This window comes from Rana temporaria, chromosome 6 (assembly GCF_905171775.1).
Source record: "Rana temporaria chromosome 6, aRanTem1.1, whole genome shotgun sequence".
In the NCBI taxonomy this organism is placed as follows: domain Eukaryota; kingdom Metazoa; phylum Chordata; class Amphibia; order Anura; family Ranidae; genus Rana; species Rana temporaria.
In genome coordinates this window covers 135,932,901-135,956,890 of record NC_053494.1, presented here as the reverse complement: position 1 = coordinate 135,956,890, position 23,990 = coordinate 135,932,901, and the positions used below count along the sequence as shown (strand labels likewise).

Genomic DNA, 23,990 nt, shown 5'->3' with positions numbered 1-23,990 from the left:
TTAATAAATGTTATTATGGTAACACGCTAGGTCAGTGCGCCATCATCGAATCTCCCAGGGAAGCCCTCCTTTGGCATCTGAAGTACATAACTTTATATTTTTCAATATTGAACCTCATCTGCCCAACCCCTTATTTTGTCAAGGCCCTTATTTTTTGTAATGAATTACTGTATTTTGTTCTATTCCTCAGTAGTGTATTCTGTGAAATAAAATAAGAAAGTCTTTCTGTTCTATAACTAAAATGTACCTCACTGCACACCAAATACAGCTCTTTCCCATTTTGCGCTCATGTTGTGTTTTGCAGTGAATCCCAGCAGGCTCCTCAGACGCACTCCAACATTTATTGTTCCCTGCAGACTCCCAGGATCAGTAAATTACGGCAAATTACAAACAATACATCAAATAAAGCCAAAGACTAGCGCTATACTTTTTTGAGCTGGTCTTGGGAATATAAAAAGCAACCAGCTGAAGTTTGTTTGATAAATGTATATATTTGTGTCACCTGCTGTATACCTTTAACTTGCTGAGTATCTTTAACCACTTGCTTACTGGGCACTTAAACCCCCTCTCCTGTGCAGACTAATTTTCAGCTTTCAGCGCTGATGCAGTTTGAATGACAATTGACAAATACAACACTGTACCCAAATGACATTTTTATCATTTTTTCCCCCACAAATAGAGCTGATAGGCAGCATTGCTAGGTGGCACTGATGAGGCATTGATAGGTGGCACTTGTGGGTATTGATAGGTGGCACTTGTGGGCATTGTTAGGTGACACTTGTGGGAACTGTGGGCACAGGCAGGTGGCACTGGCAAGCAGTATTTGTGGGCACAGATGAGGCAGAATTGCCTCTTCCTCTTTGGGACCGATGTCCCTTGGTGATCGGCTTTTTTTTCTCCTCACGCTGTCAGCGTGAGGAGAAAAAAAAGGAAGATTACCGATCCTTTGTTTACATCATTGGCTGACCGGCCCCTTACACGGATCAGTGATCACCCGAGTCTCAGTGACTCGGTGATTACAGAGTGCGCCGCAGTCCAGGGACACCCTCCCGGCAATTGAGCACCACGCTGTAGACGTCTTTCGACTGCAGCGTGGGCGCGAACTGGTTCAAGCAGAGTTACACCTAAAAGTGGAAGCTCTGCTTATTTGCCTCCTCCCTCCTCCGCTGCCAGTTTTTTTGTTACCATTTTTTTTGGTACTCGCCAACCACTTCCAAGAGATTTCGCTGCAGCGAGATCACTCGGAAGTTCAGCCTCCATCCTCCTTCCCTGCCACAGTGGGCTTGGCAAATGCGCAGTAGGGAACCAGCTGTGAAGCCCAAATGCTTCTCTGCTGGTTTCCTTTACAACAGGGGTCAGCAACCTTTTTCCACTTAAGGGCCGGATTTAATGTATGTGAATGCATGGAGGGAGGCATTCACCTGCTAATAAATGAAGATAATAATAATCCTAACCTAGTAATAATAACAGTACAGGTTTACCTCACTTTAAGATGCTTCACTAATATAAAGCCAGTTCACCCTAAGGGAGCATGAGGCTGGGGATCCGGTTTTTACTGCCCCTTCCCCCTTCCTGGCAACCAAGAGTGGCTGACGCCAGCCCTGCCAGCCAGCATGGTCTGGAGATGGGGTTCCTGTCCCTAGGGGAGATAGGGGGCCCATCCCTAGGGATGATGGGGGCCCCATCCCCAGGGGAGAAGGCGTTCCTGTCCTCAGGGGAGATGGGGTCCCTGTCCCCAGGTGATAAGGGTCCCTGTCCCCAAGTGAGAAGGGGTCCCTGTCCCCAAGTGAGAAGGGGTCCCTGTCTCCAAGTGAGCCCTTTTCCCCATAGCAAGTTTCCTGTGTTCTATGTCCTTGCACCCATGAACTGCAGTGTCCTCTGCCCCATAATGTACTCTGCCCCATAGTGTCCCCTGCCGCATAGTGTCCTCTGTCTTCTATCCCTATAGTATCATTAGTATCCTCTATTCCCATAGTGTCCTCTGGCCACATAGTGTGCTCTGCCCCCATAGTGCCCTTTGTCCCAATAGTGTCTTCTGCCCCCCATAGTGTTCTCTGCCCCATTATGGTCCTGTGTCCTCTGCCCCTATAGTGTCCTCTGTCCTCTACCCCCATAGTGCCCTCTGTCTTCTCCCCCCATAGTGCCCTCTGCCCCCATAGTGCCCTCTGTCCTCTGCCCCCATAGTGTCCTCTGTCCCAATAGTGTCTTCCACCCCCCATAGTGTTCTCTGCCCCATTAGTGCCCTCTGTCCCCATAGTGCCCTCTGCCCCCATAGTGCCCTCTGTCCTCTGCCCCCATAGTGTCCTCTGCCCCCATAGAGTCCTCTGTTCTCTGCCCCATAGTGTCCTCTGTCCTTTGCCCCCATAGTGTCCTCTGCTCCCGGGCACTGATGGGCTGAACAATTAGTGGTGACAGGCTTAGTGCAGCCTGCAGGCCACGGGTTGCCGACCCCTGCCTTCTAACAAATAGCGGCGGCAGCACCTGAAAGCCGATTCAAACATCGGCTGGGGTGCCGACATCGCTGGATTCCAAGACAGGTATATGTCCTGATATTAAAAGTCAGCAGCTACAGTATGTGTAACTGCTGACTTTAAATTTTTTGGGTGGGCGTAGACAGATTAAGATACGTCCAGTTCAGCAGGTATCAAATTTTGAGGTATTCATTGCCATCTCTGTTCGACTGTAAATTGTTTAACATTTATAAAATGTATATTTTATATATTTTTGTTATTTATTTTTTACAAAATGTTATTCAGTATTCCGGTAAGTATGAACAGGTTATATATCTAACACCCTGAGAGCACAGAGCGAAGAGGTTATATAAAGCCATTTTCATGTCTGTAAAATGTTTGAATCCTGTCCTCGGGCTTGAGGTTTTGGTGTAAATCTCAAGATTTATGGCCCAAATCTCAAGGATCAATCAGTGAACATGGTAGAATATTTTATCTACTTTATTTTTGTGTCAAATTCTGGCTATCTCTAGAACATTTTTTTTGTGTGACATGCAAGGAACATTTGTTTAAGCACTGTCCTAAATTTTTCTATTTTCTATTATTATATTCTATATTTCAAAATATTTTCTATTTATTGTTATTTGGAAACTAAATATCCAAGAAAGTATTGTTCTGCCAACAGGTTAACCTTTTCATAACCAGAAGTTATTGGTCTCTAGTTGCCCATCAATATTAGCATGGGTCAGTTAACTTGACAAAAAACTATGACTAATTTGCATATTTTGGTGGTCTGTGCTTTACTGAAACGTTGGAGCACAATAAATGCTCTGGATGTTGCTTTTGCCTGCTATGACGTTCTATCAGGTGTTCATAATTGCTATTCTTAAATATTTAAACAATATTTTTTTAGGTACACGTAAGATACACTATTTTGACAAAATCATGATCGTTTGTTTTTTATTATTATTAAGCTGTCGCACCTAATATTAACCTAAATTTTATATATAAAATCTTTAACTTATCCTTTTTAATTATTGTTTTTAATGCTGTAATTGTATTTGAAATTAGTGTATTAAGTAAATAAATACCGCCACACCCTTCGGCTGCAGTGGCACCTGCAGGATAAAGGATTTTATTTATCAGTAGAGCTTTCAGCCTGCATGTGACCACTATTTCATAGCTTACATAATAATAACATAATTGGTTGAATCTGAATGGTTCACATACAGGGTTTGGACAAAAATATGGAAATAATTTGTAGGTGTGAAAGGTCAACATGGTTTGCTTTGAAAGCGGAAGTGATGTAACATTCTTCTGCTTCCGCTGTGTGATGAGACACCTAGCTAACAGGCTGGAATCCTCACTTACATCCTTCACTGCCAGCGCTGCTAGTAATACAGAGTCACGTTTGGGAAATGCAGTTCGAAAGCTTAATGACAATAGATTCTCTCATCGGGACTACTGTTCCCACAGCGCCTTGCTGCCTGACTTGAACTCTTCCTCAGCTGCTCCATCCTTTTGATTATATAGCTGTTAACCAGTTCAGCAGCTACAGGCAGCAGCTGGAGGTAGTGTTTCTCTGCCTCTCCATTTTCAGTCAAACACTTGGCTACAAATTTATCTCAAAGGGGGAAAAAAACATAGCTGTAACTGCTTACAGACCGTTAGCCGAATTTGATAGTCAAGTGTATCTAAATCTGCTAGTGCATCTAACGTAACCCTCTCCCCAGACAAGGCTGATGTCCAAAGGTGTCTCTGTTACGCCTCCATTCCTCCATTCAGAGCATAGACACTCCAAGACAGGAAGTGTGTTACTGGACAGATCACCAGGTGAAATTAAAGGGAAAAAAAGTTAAAAAAAGGAAACAAATGCAGCCACTACATAGGAATTGGTAAACTACAATATATTTCATTTTTGTTTTTGGGTTTAAAGGTAGCTCTACTTCAGTTGAAAAACAGATCTGCTCCAGAAAAGCAACATAGGTGGGATGATGGTAAACTCAATGCATGGGGTGATCCTGTGAGATGAAACACACATACTCCTTGAGACTGAACCATCTTGAACATCAGGCAAGGATTTATTTTGAGAGATAATTTCAGCCAACATGTCCACTGGTTGGAGGTCTATAAAATGAAAGCAACACACAATTGTTTTTAATTATACCATTCTAAAGCACTGGATGGATTTACTAAAACTGGAGATTGTAAAATCTTCTGCTTGCTCAGTTAAGCTTTAAACAAAATAAAAACCTGGAAGCTGATTGGTTTCTATGCAGATCTGCACCAGATTTTGCACTCTACATGTTTTAGTAAATAAACCCCAATGTATCTTTCTGGAAATCTCCATGCAAAGACAATGGTCTACAAAAATACTATACAGGTTGATGTTCTCAGGTCAGCTTAATAAATGAATGGCATAAGGATTTTAAAGCATTCCAGCTGTTTTTGGCTTCCTCGGATAACCTGAGGATTATGGGATTAGTTGACAGTAGTTTATATGATAGCTTTAACTTAGATGAGCTGAGTAAGGTCTCCTGAGGACTGTTTTGACTGCCAGAACGCCTGAGAAATCGATGCAATCGCAAAGTAATCACCTTCATATTTTTCCTTTAATGGGGCAAATGTGACTGATCTATATTGAACAAGGTCCTAAGGCCATAAAAATAAACCTAGGCAAGACAATTGCAGTCCCTAAGGTCATAAATTAGGCGTTTGCACTAACATCAATATGAAAACATGAACACGACAGCATTCCTGCTATATTTTGTACTGCCATTTAGGGCTTAACACACAAGTATCATGTCTTATAGACATAAGCAAACAAATTAACTGATGCTTTATTGTTAAGTCATGGGTGGTTATTTTATTACTTTCAGTTTCTGTGTTGCAGTTAGAATTAGAGTGTATATGGCTAAATAAATAAATAAATAAACAAACATCCAGTACATTTTTGAAAAACATGTAAATTTTTCCATTTGTAATCCCTTTAAAAACATTGCAAGTACAGTGGAACCTCGGATTGCGAGTAACGCCGTTAAGGAGAATTTCGCAATATGAGCACTGTATTTAAAAAAATCCTAACTCGGTTTGCAAGTGTTCTCTCGCAAAACTAGCAGGATTCAGGCCAAATTGGTGTGCAGTACCGCGTTTGACCTGAGGTGGGGGGCGCCAGAGCCGAGTGGAGCCGAACAGCGATGATCGCAGCTGATTGGTGCCGTTTGGAAATGCACAGAAAGGCCAGAGGACAGCTCGGCTGACCTCGGCAAACTTCGGGAACAAAGTCTTTCTGAGGTCAGCCGAGGTGTCCTCTGGCCTTTCCGGCTGTTTCTGAGGCTCTCCGACACCCCCCCCACCTCTGGCCGCATTCGGTATTGCATGCCATTGAAGTCAATGTGGAACAAATTATTTTCTTTTCCATTGACTTCAATGGGGAAACTCGCTTTGATATGTGAGTACTTCGGATTACGAGCATTCTCCTGGAACGGATTATGCTCATAATCCGAGGTTCCACTGTACTTTAAAAGGCTGGTACAACAGCAACCGGCTGACATTCGGCCCATGTGTACAGCAGCCGGTCTGACAGACGCCAGTCATTTTATCGAATGGGCATGCTAAAAAAACAGCATTAGATCAGTGCTTGCAGCCAATCGATGTGAGTGCTGATCAGTGTGTCAGAACACAATAGCTCAGCGGGGGAGATGGTCGCATTAATATCACTTAGTACGGCGACCTCTATTTTTTTTCAGCCCCCTGGGTTGAACAAAAGGGAAACTCACTGTGTGTACCTAGCATTACTGTTGTTTTGGGCTGAAAACACCTAGCATTTTTGAGGACTGAGTGGTATTGGCCCTACCTGGTTTTCTTTAGCTAAACTACTCATTACCACTCCGATCATGTTCACCATAATGTAGAGAACTAATCATTGCAGTCCCAAGATAACAACTAGGAGGGCTATTTAAACCAAAAGGTATCAAACATGTGAAGCGCTGCATATATTGATAGTGCTATATAGGTACCTAATAATAATAATAATAATAATAATAATAATAATAAAGTAATAAAATAAATGAAGAAATTAGAAAGGTTCATTGTTAGGGGTTACACTTTCTAACCCTATCAGTACATTGTTAGGGGTTACATATACTTTCTAACCCTATCATTACATTGTTAGGAATTACATACACTTTCTAACCCTATCACTACTAAAGTTCCCAAGGTTCTGAAGATTTTCCCCTGTCATTATTTCATACACTTTACATAGTACATTTGGGCCAGCTTGGCCGTAATGTCCTTTACTAACAAGCGAGGCAGCTGGATGTGCTGTGTATGTAGCTGTGGCTACAAACTTCATACCACACTGTGTTCTGGGTATGAGACTCAGTTTCATACCTGGAACACAGTAGAGTCTATCACAGCAGTGCTCAGCCATTCAAAGTAAGCAATGTATTCTATCAATGAATGCAAAGGGTCCTCTGATTGGCTGAATAGGAGGTTGTAACATCATCAGCCATTTGCTGATTATCTCTGACTAAGCCAATCAGAGGAAACTGTATTCATTGGTAGAATAAATCTCTTACTCTGAATGGCTGAGCGTCGCTCAGATAGGCTCTACCGCATGGGTGCCCAACCAGTGGCACATGTGGCCCGCGGAGCCCTCTGATGTGGCCCTTGGCCTCTTGCTTTGCGACAGCAGGTTGGCAAGCCCAGATCACAGGTTGCCGACTGCCATCTGTGAAGCATATGCTTCAGTGTAATTCTCCCTGCTTGTTTTAGTTATATTGTGTGTGTAAGGCCCGGTACACACGAGCAAACATGTACGATGAAAGCGGTCCGTCGGACCGTTTTCACCGTACATGCCTGCCAGAGGGCTTCTGTACGATGGTTGTACTAACCATCGTACAGAAGTCCGCGTGTAAACAATACGCGGGGCGTGTCCGCGTCGTCGCCGCGACGATGACGCGGCGATGACGCGGAGACGTGGGCGGGCCTGCCATTTGAAGGCTTCCACGCATGCGTCGAAGTCATTCGATGCATGCGAGGGACGGCGGGCGCCTGGACATGTACGGTAGGTCTGTACTGACGACCGTACATGTCCGAGCGGGCAGGATTCCAGCGGAAGGTTTTAAAACACGTCCACGAATATTTGCCCGCTGGGAAAAGGCCCGGCGGGCAAATGTTTGCTGGAATTCGGCCCGCTCGCGCCTACACACGACCGAACATGTATGCTGAAACTGGCCCGCGGCCTTAGAGGTAAAAAGGGTTCATGTGTTACAGGCTGATTGAGATGTTAATGACCCTTCTTCAGCCAGCTCCCTAGTTCAAATGGTAATTGATTTATTGTGTGTGTGAAGGAGACCGGCCTTACTGTTTACAATGATTAGATAAGTGGTATGTTAATTATTCTGATTGCTTCAGTGTAGTAATTACCTCCACTGATGTCATTATCTAAAGAAATGTGTCTGCATAGTCGGCTCCGACGTGTCTCCTATAATCTGTATGGGAACCCCCACTGTGTGAGGGGGGGCGGAGATTTCATTGTTCCTAACAGGTTGTAACCACATATAAGCTGAGAGTTGTGTCATTAAAGTGTGTTGTTCCAGCAGTAAGCTTGTCTCATGTATGGCTTTTTGGGGCGACTCCAGGAATATATCTCCTCGTGGAATATTGGGGTGATTTTCGTTATGGGAAGAAGGGAACGTTGACGGGGATATCATTGTAATACCGTCACACCATCCTAGAGCAGCAGTTTTGTGAATGAAGCCGCTGGTAGAGGAATCAAGCACTGAGCCATAGACTTCTGTTATTACCTGCGGGTTTGTTGAACTTTCAGAAAGTGCGCCACACCTGCAGGATATAATAGAAGTTTACGGCAAAGTGCAGCTAACCCACAAAAAAATCCACAGGTGCACTGCGCTGGACCTGCGGTTTGGGCAAATCGCAGTGCATCAGTGTGAAAGCAGCCTTAGGCCCCTTTCAGATGATCGGTCCAACCCAATCAGACTTAATATTCACCTCTATGGAGCAGCAGATGTAAGCAGACTTGTGTATGTTTACACTTGCCTATCTAAAAAAAAATAGAAAGGGATCTGCCTCCTTCCGTCTGGGCGAATTGGATTGGATCAAAGGGCCCATAGAGTAGAGTGGGCTGTGTCCGTGGAAATTGACCTGTCATCCTCCCCGCTCATTGTGGCCTGTGACCAGTTACCAATTCGCTTAAGTGGCCCTCGCTCTTCAAAAGGTTGGGCACCCCTGCTCTACCGTGTTCCGGGTATGAGACTGGAAGTCTCAGCTCGAACCCGGAACACAGTGCAGTATGTTGTATGAAGCTGCAGCGACATATAGTTTATACTACACATCCAGCGGCCTTGCATGTTAGTGAGGGACATAGTTTGGGCCAAGCTGGCTCAAACAAACTATGTAAAGTGTATGAAAAGATGGAGCTCAGTTTTACTTTGAATACAAATTGCTGTGTAACCTGTTAATAAGTAATAGAGTTAAAGTTGGCAACAAAAAGACAGTTGTTAGTTTCTTTTAATGGAATTAGTGGATTGGAGGATAGCTATTCGAAAAATAACCCTCCTAACCACACACTGGGGTTGATTTACTACAGGGAAATAGACAGTGCACTTTGCAAAGTGTAGTTACTCTAGAGCTTAGCAAATGAGGTAAGGCTTCACATTGCAAAGAGTACCCAATTACATGCAAGGAAAATAATAAAAAAAAACAGCATTTTTGCTTGCACATGATTGGATGATGGTAGTCAGCAGAGCTTCTGCTCATTTACAAAACTCTGGAGTAAATGCACTTTGCAAAGTGCACAGTATTTTTGCCTTTAGTAAATTAACCCCACTATGCCATCTTTGTTTTAAACCATTGCACAAACACCTGTGAATACTATTTAAACCTTCTGTATGAAAATTATGCAATTTAAATATAGTGGCCCTTTAAATAAAGATCAATACATCATCTTTTACAAACAAAACTACAGGGAGATGCCCTACATAGTAAACAATCTCTTTAGGGAAAAGGACATAAAAGGACCTATGGATATTATTGTTTCACCTACAAATAGTGATATGGAATAATTGGTGCAAGTTATGTATTCATACCTCCAACTTCACATGGTCTTGAAGAAGAAAAAGGGAGCTTTGAGAAGACAAAATGTATTATTACACTCTACCTTATTTTTCTGGCTAAATAAGGGCTCTGGAGGTAGCAGCTAAAGATATTTCTCAGAAGTCCTATCCAACCCTCATGAACCCTCCGAGAAAAAGCAGATATTTCCATGCTAGCCTTGCTGGAGCTGATTCTTTTCAAAGGAGCCTGCTTTTTAAGAGGTACGTTCTCTTGATGTCTAGCTATATCAGCCGCCTCCAGAAATAGAACTGAGAAAGACCCCTGGGGAACCTGACAAAATGAACAGGAAAAGCTTAAAAAAAGTAGAAACTAGAAAGGAATAAGCTGTAATAAGGCATCGCAGAATAAACACTTGAACACTGCAACACATAGAGCCATCAAGGCACAGTATTTCAGATTTATTGAGGTGACATGTGGTGGAACCGGGATAGGTTATTGACCTCTGTTTATGAAATCACCCAACATCATGGCTGGTAAATAAAGTACAGCAAGCTACTTGGTTTTGTGTGGGATATATTTATATCACATTGGGGCATATTTATAAAATAGTGAATGTGACTTTCAGCAAACATTAACTAGTGATGAATTAAATCGGTGTAATTAAAACACATGCACCTGGAAGGTTTACCTGCAGTGAATGTTTTGTGAATGTCAGATTCACTGCTTCATAAATATACCCAATTGTTATATAGCAGACAGCACAGTCAAAAAAATTGGATTTTTGGTACTCACCGTAAAATCCTTTTCTCTGTCGTCCATGGACGGTCACAGCCTTCACAAGTCTTGACATATGGGTTATGTTCCTGTTCATAGGAGAGGACCTCTCCTATGAACAGGAACATAAGCCATATATCAAGACTTGTGAAGGCTGTGTCCGTCCATGGACAAAAAGAGAAAACCTTTTTTGAAGTTGGTATGTTGACCACTGTCTACTTGTGATGTTTTTGTTTTTGTTTATGCATTTTTTTTCAATGTGCTCTGTACAATTGGGGGAGCTTTGACTCTTCATCCTAATACATTTCTGAACTCTGTCTAAAAAGACCATTTTCACACGATACACATTTGACCCACAACTTATGAACTATGACTTCATCATGGCTGCAGGTAGGAGACAATACACAATTATAGGTTTTCAGTTACTCCCGCCTTGCCCCACCTACTCATTTCTTTTACAGCCAATGCAGGCACAACAACAGCTATGCAAAGGTTGAATAAATAAAAAGCTGTGCTTACCCTCTCTGTGTGCAAAAAAGTTCTGTTCAAAATTAGCAGTATAATAAAGTGCCTATGATACTTATTACAAGTGCAAAAACATATAATGTAGGCTCTTATAATAAAAAAGATAAAAAGTCCAAATTAAAAACCCATTAGTGACTGGTGCTATAGTGACTTCCTTCATACAGTCTTCAACAAAAGTCCTGCATGCTTCCACACATTCACCACATGTCCCCCTACCAGGGTATGCACTCACCCGCTGCAGTAGACCCTCTGAGCCTACAATCAGGTGGGTCAGTAAGGCTTTTGGTTGCTATACCGTTGCCAACCATTTAGATCCAAATCTCAATAGGACACTCAAACAAAGAGAGAAGCCAGAAGGAACAACATAGTTGTTTGACGATACACCAAAAGAAAGATGTCTGCTGCTGCTCCGTATCCCCTAGAACTACCGTGAATTCAAACCAGTGGATATGACTTCACCAGAAGTCCCTGCCCCCACATGTTTCATCATACAGACATCACCAAGAGGCGAGGCAAGGATTCTTTAGGTAGAGGTAAGGTAGAGGCAAGAATTCTTTTGTTTCTTTGCATTTAGAGATTTAGCTTACACGTTGTAAATTATCATAACTTGTTAAAAAAAAAACGTTATAGAAAAGATATTTCAGACACAAACAACAGCAACAGTCAAATAAAATCAGTATTAAAAGAGAGAAGCACTTAAAGTTTATCTGGTCATGGTTCCTGTGCAGAGTTAATTTTGCTCAGAGTTAATCGGAGTCATTGGCTCTCTCATAATGACTCATCCAGTATCCTTAACAGTTTAGGTGTCAGATAAGAGCTCCTGAGTTGAAGATGCAACCATATTTCCCAGACCGAGAAGAGGGCAGCTAAATAAATCATACTGTATATCAATCAAAGGGACCCAGGAGTGTCTTGATGGGGTGTTAAAGTGTTCATGATGTTTCAGTGGACACTCCTTCAACGCCAGTCTACCTAACAATATCAATATTTCCAGATGACCATCAATCTATTGTCCAGAATGAACTCACATCTCTCTTATTCGCCTTTTGTAGATTATAGTTTAGGTATATTTAGAACCTATTTTGTTTTTATTTTGTTATACATTTAAGTAGAAACTTGTTATGAATGTAATTTTATCACAACAGTTTTTTTGGATTATCTGTAGAATCTGAGAACTGGAGATGTATGAAAAAGGTATTTCCAGGTCAAGAAGAGTCACACTTTAAATTGGTATTGCTTCTAAACGATTTTACAACAGACAGCTACGAATCTCTGGCTTAATGGATGTTTATGAGTGCTCTGGTGTGCCAAACTCTGCTAATAACTGTTTATGATGGGGCTTAATTGTGCAGACTCTAGCTAAGCAGGGGTTAAAATGAGCTGCTGCTCTAGGTAGAGCTGTACTAACAGGAATAATGATGCTCTACTTGAATCTGGAACTGACTATTCAAGCTAATTGTTTTGTCCCTGAACTTTTTCATAAAGTATTTATTTCCTGTGATCATCAGCTCCATCTAGTGGCCATGATATGAATTGCATGGCTGCTTTCCACTAGATTCCATTTTTTAAATTTTGGATAGCATAAAGGAGGGTTATAATCCCCGTCAGGTTATTTTTGCCATCTGCATCCCATAGGGAGGATTTCTCTTCACTTCCTGTTTCATAGCCAAAACAGGAAGCAAATGAAAATCCCTTTAAAGTGACAGAATCCCCAGGTGTCTCCAGAGTCATCAGAACTAGTGTTCCCATTGGAAGACCGTGCCCTCCTGCTGTGTTTTTAGCCTGTAGGATGAAAATCTCATCAGCCTGGATCAGTCCATCTTGACTTTAATGGGGCAGTATTCACAGAACTTAAAAGTCTTAATATATGACCCAATTTGAAGCCATGGGGAGCTAGTGCGCAGGTGCGGTCCAATGCTGAAGAGATCTATGTCCAACAGGATGGAGCGAGCTAGTGGAGCAGACCATGGGTCTGTAACTAAGGTGAGTAAGCATTGGTAAGGGGAGGGGTTAGCATTGGTTCAGGGCAGTAATAGTAAAAGTATACCTGTCCTTAAAGTACATTCTACAACACCATGTATCAAATTAATTTTAAACTTTGTAAAAAATAAAAACTTTTTAGACTTTTACAATCAAAGCTAAGTAGTGACAAACTTTTTCAAATTCTGAGCATGAGCTAATGCTTTTAATTGAAAACATGTAGAAGTGCATGTGAGGTGTGAATCGATGCTTTATTGATGAAGCGTTTTTCTGTGGACAGACTGTTTGTACATAATTGATTATGTGATTGATATTACAAACAGATCAGTCTGATGAGAGGAGACACTCTGTTTCCCCTCTACTTTTTTCTCATTTCAAAATGTCAAGACGTGTAAATAACATTGATTTGTTTAGATACTTTAAAATAATTAGCACAAATATTTATAGGATTTTCATTGTGTGCATATACAGTGTTTGGTGTAATGAATAGAAATCAAACAGAATTGATGATAGCAGAAATTCATTTCAAAATTTAAAGTGGAACCTCAGCAAAGACCCTGTCAGGCGATAATGTCAGGATTACAGTGGGTGGTTGGAGGGAGGGACCGCATTTCATCACCAGTGTAAAAGAGCCCTTAAAGCGGTGTTTTGCTCCTCCCCCCCAGCAAAAAAATAAAAGTCAGCAGCTACACATACTGTAGCTGCTGACTTTTAATGTTAGGACACTTACCTGTCCTGGAATCCAGCGATATCGGCACCTTGGCTGATGTTTCCATTGGCTCTACAGACTGACGCTGCCATTTGTGGTAAGGGAAACCAGCAGTGAAGCCTTTCGACTTTTACTGCCGGTTCCCTAATGCACATGAGCAAAGTGCACTGGGCTTTCTGAAAGGCCCGGCGGGGGGGAGGAGGAGGAGGGAAGCCGAACTTCCGAGTGATCTTGACGCGTCTGAAGCCTTGAGAGTGAATGAATGAAAAACTTATATAGCGCGGCACATGCAAACTAAATCGCCTCTGGGCGCTTGTTGTTCCTGTCTCTTGACATCAAAAGAGCAGAGTTTTAATCTGTCTTCTGAAGGTCAGGTGGTTTTCCTCCAACCGAATGCTGGTTGGTAAAGCGTTCCATAGTCTAGGACCTTGGAAAGCAAACCTTCTTTCTCCTTTGGACTTGTATCTTGCTTTGGGTACCTTGACCAGATTTTGGTCGGTGGATCGCAGAACGCGATTGGAATTGTGGGGTTCTATCTTGTCGCAAAGATATTGCGGAGCCTTCCCATGGATGCACTTATGGGTCAGACAGAGTGCTTTAAAAGCAATTCTGTCCTTTACTGGCAACCAGTGAAGGGTTCTCAGCGAAGGTGAGATTGATTCCCATGTTTTTTTCCCAGTCACAAGTCTGGCGGCCGTATTCTGAACGACTTGCAGACGAGAGATTTGGTACTTTGGGAGTCCGAGGTAAAGGGCATTTGCATAGTCCAGTCTGGAGTTCACAATTGTTCCCACTACGACTGCTACGTCTTCTTTGGGGATAAATGGAATAAATCTGCGTAGTAGGCGCAACAGATAGTGAGATCTGCTGACTACTGACCCTATTTGTGCATCCATTGTCATGTAGGTGTCGAAGATGACCCCGAGACTTTTGACTTTGGAGCTAGGGGTGATGATTTGGCCCAGAATGGGCGGAGGTGTCCAGGTTGTTGCCAGTTGACTCTTACGACTGGCGTGAAACATGAGAAGTTCTGTTTTGGAACTGTTGAGTTTAAGATAACTCTTAGTCATCCAGTTTTCTATCAAAGAGAGACATTTCTCTAAACTGAGATGATGATCCTTTTTGTTGCAGATGCGAACATACAGTTGCGTGTCGTCTGCATATGAGTGATGGAGTAGTTCTTGGCTACTGATGATTTCAAAGAGAGGGCGAAGATAGATGTTGAAAAGCACCGGTGACAGGGGGGATCCTTGGGGGACTCCACTTGATACCGTGCGCTTTTCAGACGTGAAAGAGTCAATGGGGGACCCAAAAGAAGAGGATCAGAGCTGCTCTGTGCGAGTATAATTATATAAAAGTATAAAACAAACATGTTTGTTATTTGAAAATAAATACAAAATTAAGCTGTAATACCACTTTGAACTGAACTAGATGCGGCCCATTGTTTTTAAAGTGCCTATACACACAGGCCTGTAAACATGTTCTCCGTATTGATCAGTAAAGGAAAAACATATTTTTGCACGTATATGCACAAATATGCGTAAATATGCATACATACTCACAAATGGCATGCTTCCTGCTTGTGTGTGCATATTCGCAGATACGTGCAAATACTCGCAAGTGATATACAGCTCAATCTTGTGTTCTTTTTTCCTGGAATGTTTGATGCTTATACATTAGTACAGTTTGCAAGAGGCCTTAGAGAGATAACCTATCACTTCCTGTAGCTCTGAACCACTATTATCAGGACAGGAAGTGACACAGCAAAAATAAAAATTAAAGACGTTATATTGTTTATCCCACTCTGTTGAATAAAAAAAAAAAGTTTGGTTGGGGATTGGGCTTTAATGCTGATCAAAGTGAGCTTTTGCTTTTGTGTGTTTCGACAGTCCAATGCTGTGTAGAGCTGATAAGCAGCTTCAGTCAGGTGTAGAGAAGCACAGTGTGATGACTGCTCTCAGTGCAGCTGCTATAGCTGGGAATATGCAGCCTCTAGCTTATGCACTTAGATTTTGTTTGGCTGCTGTGCAGCTGTCATATCTTTGCCTGAATATAGCTTATTTGATCAGCTGAAGACACCTTTCATTTGCTGCTGATGATGGACAGGTAACATAATAATTTCTATGCTTAACTTTTATCTGGAGCATGTTAGTGTTCAACTATGATAACATTCTTCCCAGATGTGTTTAAATTTGTGTGCCGGTGCAGGTGAATGTACTTCAAGGCTGTCTAAGGACTCCCTGTGTTTATCATGTAGTCTGAGATGCTTTAACAATTTCATCTATACTGTAGAATGTATGAACAAAGCAGCCACCCGTCTCTTATGTACGGTAAGTTCATGGCAGAATTTTCCAATTAAATGTGGGAACATTAAAATGCAATACATAGGAGTCAAAATCCCCCATCCTCTCGTATTGTATAATATTAGTCATGTTGTAAATAAGAAGCTTAGGGTGGATTGGCAGCACTGAGAGGAAAGCAAACAAAAAGGCCAAGAGGAGAGAAGTGGGTGCTTCACGGAGAAGCCTATTTTAGAGTAGTACGCAGACCACATTTCCATCATTCTCTCCCACCCATTCTTTATAAAAAAATAAAACCTGTAGCAGTGGCTTTTCATTACCTGGATCTGCCATTTGTCTCCTGCACTGGTGCCTATTCTAGGTGTGGAGACCAGTGATTCAATGCTGCAGTCTGTGCCTGGATTTATCAGTCCCCTCTAAAGCCTGAGAGGATCTGCTGGACAGTCAAGAAGAAGTGTACATTTCACTCAGGCCAAGACATGGACACCTGAAAGTGGACCTTCCTCCTCTGCTGTAAAAAAATATAAAAGATCTAGGACCCAGAGTATCACATGACCAAATAATTATATCTATATGGTACACCTTAAAGTAGAACTATAGGCAAAACCTCATTTTGGAAAGAATAAGTGGGGATTATAACCTCTTTTAGTTTTTTTTTGCCATCTTTGTTCCATTGGGGGATTTACCTTCACTTCCTGTCCCATAGACACAACAGGAATTGAGAGGAAATCCCTTGCCCCCCCCCCCCCCCACACACACATACACAGGTCAGCAGAACTAGTTTCCCCATTGGAAGATTTTCTTTTACTTTAACTTTTGATGATAACAGTAAACAGAATAAACAGAGAGATTGAATCTCCCTAATGGGGGCACAGGCAGCAATAAAGACCTGATCGGTGTTCTAATCCCTCCTCATTCTATCCAAAGCTAAAAAAAAAAGGTTTTCTTTAGTTATACTTTAAGTGCCTAGATACATACAGTTTAACAGTGGCACTGTGTAACTAGAAACTGTACTTAAGCCTCGTACACACGACCGAGGAACTCGACGGGCGAAACCCATCGTTTTCCTCGTTGTGTTCCTTGTTAGGCTGTCGAGGAACTCGACAAGGCAAGTTTCTCCATTCCTGTCGAGGAAAAAGAAGACATGCTCTCTTTTTGGCTCGACGGGATCCTCGACAGTTTCCTCGTCGAAAAATGTACACACGACCGGTTTCCTCGGCAAAAAAAAAAATCCCAGCAAGTTTCTTGCTGGTTTTTGCCGAGAAACTCGGTCGTGTGTACGAGGCTTTAGTGTAATTAGGTTTTATTACTTGGCTGTGGTCTTATGCCAAATCATGGTGTGTTCCCAAGACATTCTGGGCTCACAGTAAGCAAGTTGGATGACGGTGGCCATCATTTAACTTCAGTAGTGCAGGGAGTGGCACTAACCAGTGAAGTAAAACTACCAGGGTTGCAAAAGTCTCATTTACAATTGGGCCCAAAAAGGAAAGGGCCCTGGGATCAGGGGGAAGGGCCCCGAGTGTGGAGGGAAGGGCCTCAGAGGTCAGGGAGGCCCTTTGTGGTTGCTTGCATCAGGGCCCTGAAGGTTCTAGTTATGCCTCTGGCACTAACATCGAAATGTCAACACTGCTCTTTGACATGGTGATGCATCCTCAGGAGATGTGCCCATGACAGCTCATGAGGGTTCACAGGAAACAGGTTGGATGACACTGATCATCTTTATATTTAGATGGAGAACAGCAATTGGTAGCAAAGTGGAGGAAAGCCCTGGAGAGAAGGTGAGTATAGCAGTGAGAGCTGTATGTTTTGTTAAATGCTTTTGGATTATTTTTTTTTCCAATTTGTAAAGCATAGATTTGCTCTAATGTGGTCCATAAAGTCTCTGGACAAAATAGCGTTTCATAAAAAGTGGTGTTCCTGCATTTGAATTGGAACCATTTATAATGCTTATATTACATCTAAACTTGATGTACAGCTTAAAATGTATTTGGTGGTAGCCTGCCAAATAGTGTGCAGCTCTATATATGTGATGCATCTCTTTTCAATCTGATACCAAGCTGTCCAGCCATTGCCACGTATGATTTACTTTCTATGAATCTGTTTGTCAGTGTACAGTATAAGTGATCAGGCAATTGACAAGGTGGCAACTGCTAGATTGCAGGTGACCTCAGATCCCATGGTAATAAGGGGACAAAATAAGTCTTTCTTTAAGTAAGCTGATCCAGTTATCATAGTTTTTAAAGCTAGCTGTTTTTCTTAAAATGTTATTTAATTTAATAAACAGGAGCCAATAGACGATTGTTAACCAAAAGCAAATACAATGCCTTGAAAATGTATTCACACCCCTTTACACATTTTGTCATGTTACAACCAAAAACATAAATGTATTTTATTGGGATTTTATGTGATAGACCGACACAAAGCGGCACATAATTGTGAAGGGGGGAGGAAAATTATAAATGTTTTTTATTTTTTTTTACAAATAAATATATGAAAAGTGTGGCGTGTATTTGCATTCAGCCCCCTTTACTCCAATACCCCTAACTAAAATCTAGTGGAACCAATTGCCTTCAGAAGTCACCTAATTAATAAGTAGAGTCCATCTGTGTGTAATTTAATCTCAGTTTAAATACAGCAGTTCTCTGAAGCCCTCAGAGGTTTGTTAGAGAACCTTAGTGAACAAACAGCATCATGAAGGCCAAGGAACACACTGGACAGGTTAGGGATAAAAGTGTGGAGAAGTTTAAAGCAGAGTTAGGTTATAAAAAATATCCCAAGCGTTGAACATCTCACAAAACACTTCTAAATCAATCATCCAAAAATGGAAAGCGCATGGCACAACTGAAAACCTACCAAAATATGTCCGTCCACCTAAACTGATAGGCCGAGCAAAAAGAGCATTATTCAGAGAAGCAGCCAAGAGGGCCATGGTAACTCAGGAGGAGCTGCAGAGATCCACACCTCAGGTGGGAGAATCTGTCCACAGGACAACTCTTAGTTGTACGCTCCACAAATCTGGCCTTTGTGCAAAAATGGCAAGAAGAAAGCCATTGTTGAAAGAAAGCCATAAGAAGTCCCATTTGCAGTTTACGAGAAGTCATGTGGGGGACACAGCAAAGATGTGGAAGAAGGTGCTCTGGTCAGATGAGACCAAATTTGAACTTTTTGGCCTAAAAGCAAAAGCTATGTGTGGCAGAAAACTAACAATGCACATCACCCTGAACACACCATCTCCACCATGAAACATGGTGGTGGCAGCATCCTGTTGTCGGGATGCTTTTCTTTAGCAGGGACAGCTGGTCAGCCTTAATAGAAAGATGGATGGAGCCAACTACAGGGCAATCTTAGAAGAAAACCTGTCAGAGTCTGCAAAATATTTGAGACTGGGGCAGAGGTTCATCTTCCAGTAGGAAAATTAGCCAGAGCTACAATGGAATGGATTAGCTCAAAGCATATTCATGTGTTAGAATGGCCCAGTCAAAGTCCAGACCTAAATCCAATTGAGAATCTGTGACAAGACTTGAAAATTGCTGTTCAGACGCTCTCCATCCAATCTGACAGAGCTTGAGCTATTTTGTAAAGAAGAATGGGCAAAAATGTTACTCTGTAGATGTGGAAAGCTGACAGAGACATCCCCAAAAGACTTGCAGCTGTAATTGCAGCGAAAGGAGGTTCTACAAAGTATAACACATTTCAAACATCAGGGCTGCTTTGCCAGGATGAAATGACAACAGTTTTACACATTATGAAAAAACAAAGTAATTGTGTGCTGAAGTAATTCTTAGTTTTCTAGCTGAACTTTCATACCATACAGGGGTCAAGTCCTGGAGAAAAAAGTGTGGGAACTCCCACCCAAGATCCACTCCCCCACCAAAAAAAAAATGATCCGCTCATATGCATAATTACTAAACTGCATTTTTTTAAGCAAGTTCTTAAATAACTCACGGCAGACCTCCGCAATGTCTCCTTGGAACAATGACAAAAGCTCCCAGGAGACATTGCGGCAACGAGGAAGTGACGGAATATCCGCACACTACCTGATGAATCCATATACAGGAAGTGGCCAGTAACATAAAGGATTACTAAGGTTCGCCTGCCCCTGACAGTGACTCGAGCTGGGCATCGCCGCTTAGTGAAGGATTGGCTCGGCTGCTCTCGGCTGCTCTAGTCCTGCAAAGGGAACTGAGTTCCTGCTGTGAAAAAAGTGCAGGAACTCCGTTCCCACGCGTTCCCGCAGGACTTGAGCCCTGATACCATATTGAAAGGTATTTCTGTGCTATAAATTATAAGCTAACCAACTAGGAAAATTACGGGGCTGAGGGTTTAGAATTAAAGTGAAGATGTTTTGGAAAGTCACCGTGCTAGAGCAATGAGACAACCTTCCATGAATTCAGCCATGCAGTGGTAGATTTGAAGGTATCAATGCTAAACAGAGACTTCAAAAATGAATATGGTAGAAAAATCTGGGACCAAAAACATATACAGTAGATATAATTAATGCAATATACAGTAACAAGTGTTGACTTGTAGTGAGGACTTGTGACACCAGAGGAAATAGGCTGCTTTGAAGTAAATTACATAGGCCAGAGATTTAATATGATGCAGATAATGAGTATGTATTATCTTTAAATGTAATTCCTTTTGAAATAAATGTATCTATGCTTAGTCTCTCTGTGTTTTTATTTAGAAATTATATGTATTTTAAATGATGGCAAGTCACTGAAAACTTGCATTATAATTGTTTTCATTTAGCCATTAAATGCTATCACGCTAGCAATATTAGATGGATTAAGCATATATGTAAGAAAATAAAACAAAACTACTTTGTTCTATTTATTGTAGAAGATACAATGAGATTTAGTTACCAAGACTGAGTGCAATATCTGATGCATAGAACCCAATCAGCTAACAGTTTTTTTTTGTCAAAGTTTAATTGAATAAGTTAGAAGCTGCATGCTTTTGCACTCTCGAGTTTTAGTAAATCAACCCCACTGTATCATAATGGCATCATTTAAATATTGTGTATTGCTGTCTTTTTATAGACCTCCAACCACTGGACATGTTGTCTGAAATTATCTCTCCAAATAAATCCTTGCCTGGGTTAAAGATGGTTCAGTCTCAAGGAGTGCGTGGGTTTCATCTCTCAGGATCACCCCATGAATTGAGTTTTCCATCATCCCACCTATTCCACAACTGTAATCTCTTTCCAGAGGAGTTTTCTATTGTTATTACAGTGAAAATCCCAAGTCTTCCACCTAAGGTAACTATCTTATTTTATACCAACTAGTGCTGGTAGAAATGGACTAGAGATTGCCCTAAACCTATCCAACTTCCCAAGTCCAATAACCATAATCCTACCACTTTTCCTGGTTAAGTCTGAAACTGTTTCTAAAGCCCCGTACACACGATCGGAATTTCCGATGGAAAAAGTCTGTCTGACTTTTTCCATCGAAAATTCCGACCGTGTGTATGCCCCATCTGACTTTTTTCCAACTAATTCCACCAGAGTTTAGATAGAGAACATGTTCTCTTTTACTTCGATGGAATTCCATCGGAATTCCGATGTTAGTTTGGCCGGGAAAAAGCCTGATCGTGTGTACGGGCATAACACTAACTTGTCAAGAAAATGTACTATATCTGTCTATTATATTAGACCCACACTCACAACTATTAATTGGTGCTGACTGGAGGTAGGTTAGTGGTGGAGGGTAAGTAATAACCACCTTACCCGTACATAAAGCAACCATACCCGGAACTTAAAAAAATGTATTACCGGGGATTGCTAGTAGGTTAGAAACATGTGCACATGAGTAGGTAAATCAGGAGAGACATAGCACATATCTGGGACTTATAAGACTAATTCAAAAATAGATTTTGACACATAACTGGCACTAGATGCTAAACAAAGGAGAAGGGACCTGTGGCCTACCTTAAATTAAAGGAGATGTAGGGAAAAACATTTATTTTGGAGAAAAATGTATATAGGGGGCAATGACTTTCAAAGCCTCCCCATGTCCCAGTTCTGTCTTGTCAAAATGCCTCCTCTAGTTCAGATAACTAGAAAGCAAGAAAAAAAAAACACATTGGGTTAAGACACAAAATAATATTTATTTGGACATTTTCATGGATGTGGTGCTATACTGTTAATATTGACTTTGACATTGACATCAATGTCCTTAACTATCTCCCAAATTTTGGGTTGTCCCCATTAACCACTTCCCTACCGAGTCATTGTAAAATGACGTCGGTAGGAACCTTTCCTCCTTCAGAGTGGACGTCAGATGACGTCCTTGCATTCCCGGCCGCTAGGGGGCGCGCATGCTCCGTCGGCAGCACACGCACCCTCGCCGCATTGCTTGGGATTCGGTGCTTGTGCCGGGTGGCCGCGATGTCCACCGGGCATCCGCGATTGCCCGCAATCACGGCAGGACCATGGATCTGTGTGTGTAAACACACAGATCCATGTCCTGTCAGCGGTGAGGAGACTGATGTGTGTTCCCAGTACAGAGGAACACACATCGATCTCCTCCCCTTGTGAGTCCCCCTCCCCCTACAGTTAGAACACACTTAAGGAAACATATTTAACCCCTCCAGTGCCCCCTAGTGTTAACCCCTTCCCTGCCAGTCACATTTACACAGTAATCAGTGCAGTTTTATAGCACTTTATCGCTGTGTAAATGTGAATGATCCCAAAAATGTGTCAAAAGTGTCCGATACACACGATGTCACGGTCACAATAAAAATCGCAGATCGCCGCCATTACTAGTAAAAAAAAAAAAAATGCCATAATTCTATTCCCTATTTTGTAGACGCTTTTGCGCAAACTGATCAAATACGCTTATTGCGATTTTTTACCAAAAAATATGTAGAAGAATACGTATCGGTCTAAACTGAGGAAAAAAAAGTAAAAAAAAATAAATAAAATTATGATATTTATTAAACAAAAAGTAAAAGATATTGTGTTTTTTTCAAAATTGTCGCTCTTCTTTTGTTTATAGAGCAAAAAATTAAAACCGCAGAGGTGATCAAATAACACCAAAAGAAAGCTCTATTTGTGGGGAAAAAAAACCTCAATTTTGTTTGGGAGCGACATCGCATGACCGCGCAATTGTCATTCAAAGTGCGACAGCGCTGAAAACTAAAAATTGGTCTGGCAGGAAGGGGGTGAAAAAGCCCTGTATGGAAGTGGTTAACGTAATAAAATCTTCCAATCGGGACACTAGTTTTTGTGATCTGGGGGTCCCCAAGGAATTCACTTAATTTGCAGGGATTTCCTTTCACTTCCTGCTTGGCTATTGGACAGGAAGTGAAGGGATAGCTCTGCTTTTTCATTCTGTACCCTGAAAATTACATTATTTTGGACTGTATTGTGAGTAAAGCATCTTTATTTCACTGTAGTGTTACCCTAAATGCATTACTTTAGAAAACAAAGATAAATACATTTTGTGATACAACTAGTATAGTTGACGAGAAATGTATCTATATAACTTCTTTTCATTTCACTCTGCATAGAAGATATATGAAAAAAGTAAGTGCTTACAAAAAATATTAGCCAGCAAGCTCTACTGCACTGAACACCTCTGTCAATGTAACATGTTTCAGGCACCGGAAGCTTAAGGGAAGGAGGATTAGGCAACCTACAAAAAGAATAGAGCGCTGGTTGGACTTTACTAGTGTTAGGCCTCGTACACACGACTGAGAAACTCGACGGGCGAAACACATCGTTTTGCTCGTCAAGTTCCTTGTGAAGCCGTCGAGAAACTCAACAAGCCAATTTTCTTCATTCCCGTCAAGGAAATAAAGAACATGCTCTCTTTTTGGCTCGTCGAGTTTCTCGACAGTTTCCTCGACGAAAATGTACACACGACCAGTTTCCTCTGCAAAAAAATATCTCCCAGCAAGTTTCTTGCTGGTTTTTGCCGAGAAACTTGGTCGTGTGAATAATGCCTATTCATAGCTTAATGAAAAGGCAGGTGACAATGGAAACTGCAGAGTTACATTAAACAATTGTGAGGTGCATGTACAAATGGTCAGTGCCAAAGGGCAAAAAATAAATAAATAAATATATATATATATATATATATATATATATATATATATATATATATATATATATATATATATATATATATATATATATATATATATATTACTGTATTAAGCGATTTCCAA

At 41.5% G+C, this 23,990-nt stretch overlaps 1 protein-coding gene across 1 annotated transcript in view; it reads left to right on the top strand.

The window, feature by feature from the left end:
- The window catches only part of TSPEAR (thrombospondin type laminin G domain and EAR repeats), a 184,613-nt gene that overhangs the window by 21,532 nt on the left and 139,091 nt on the right, over nt 1-23,990 (top strand). Inside the window, exon 2 of the mRNA XM_040357413.1 lies at nt 20,861-21,078. Coding sequence (XP_040213347.1) covers nt 20,861-21,078 — 218 coding nt within the window. The remainder of the gene's footprint in view (nt 1-20,860; nt 21,079-23,990) is intronic.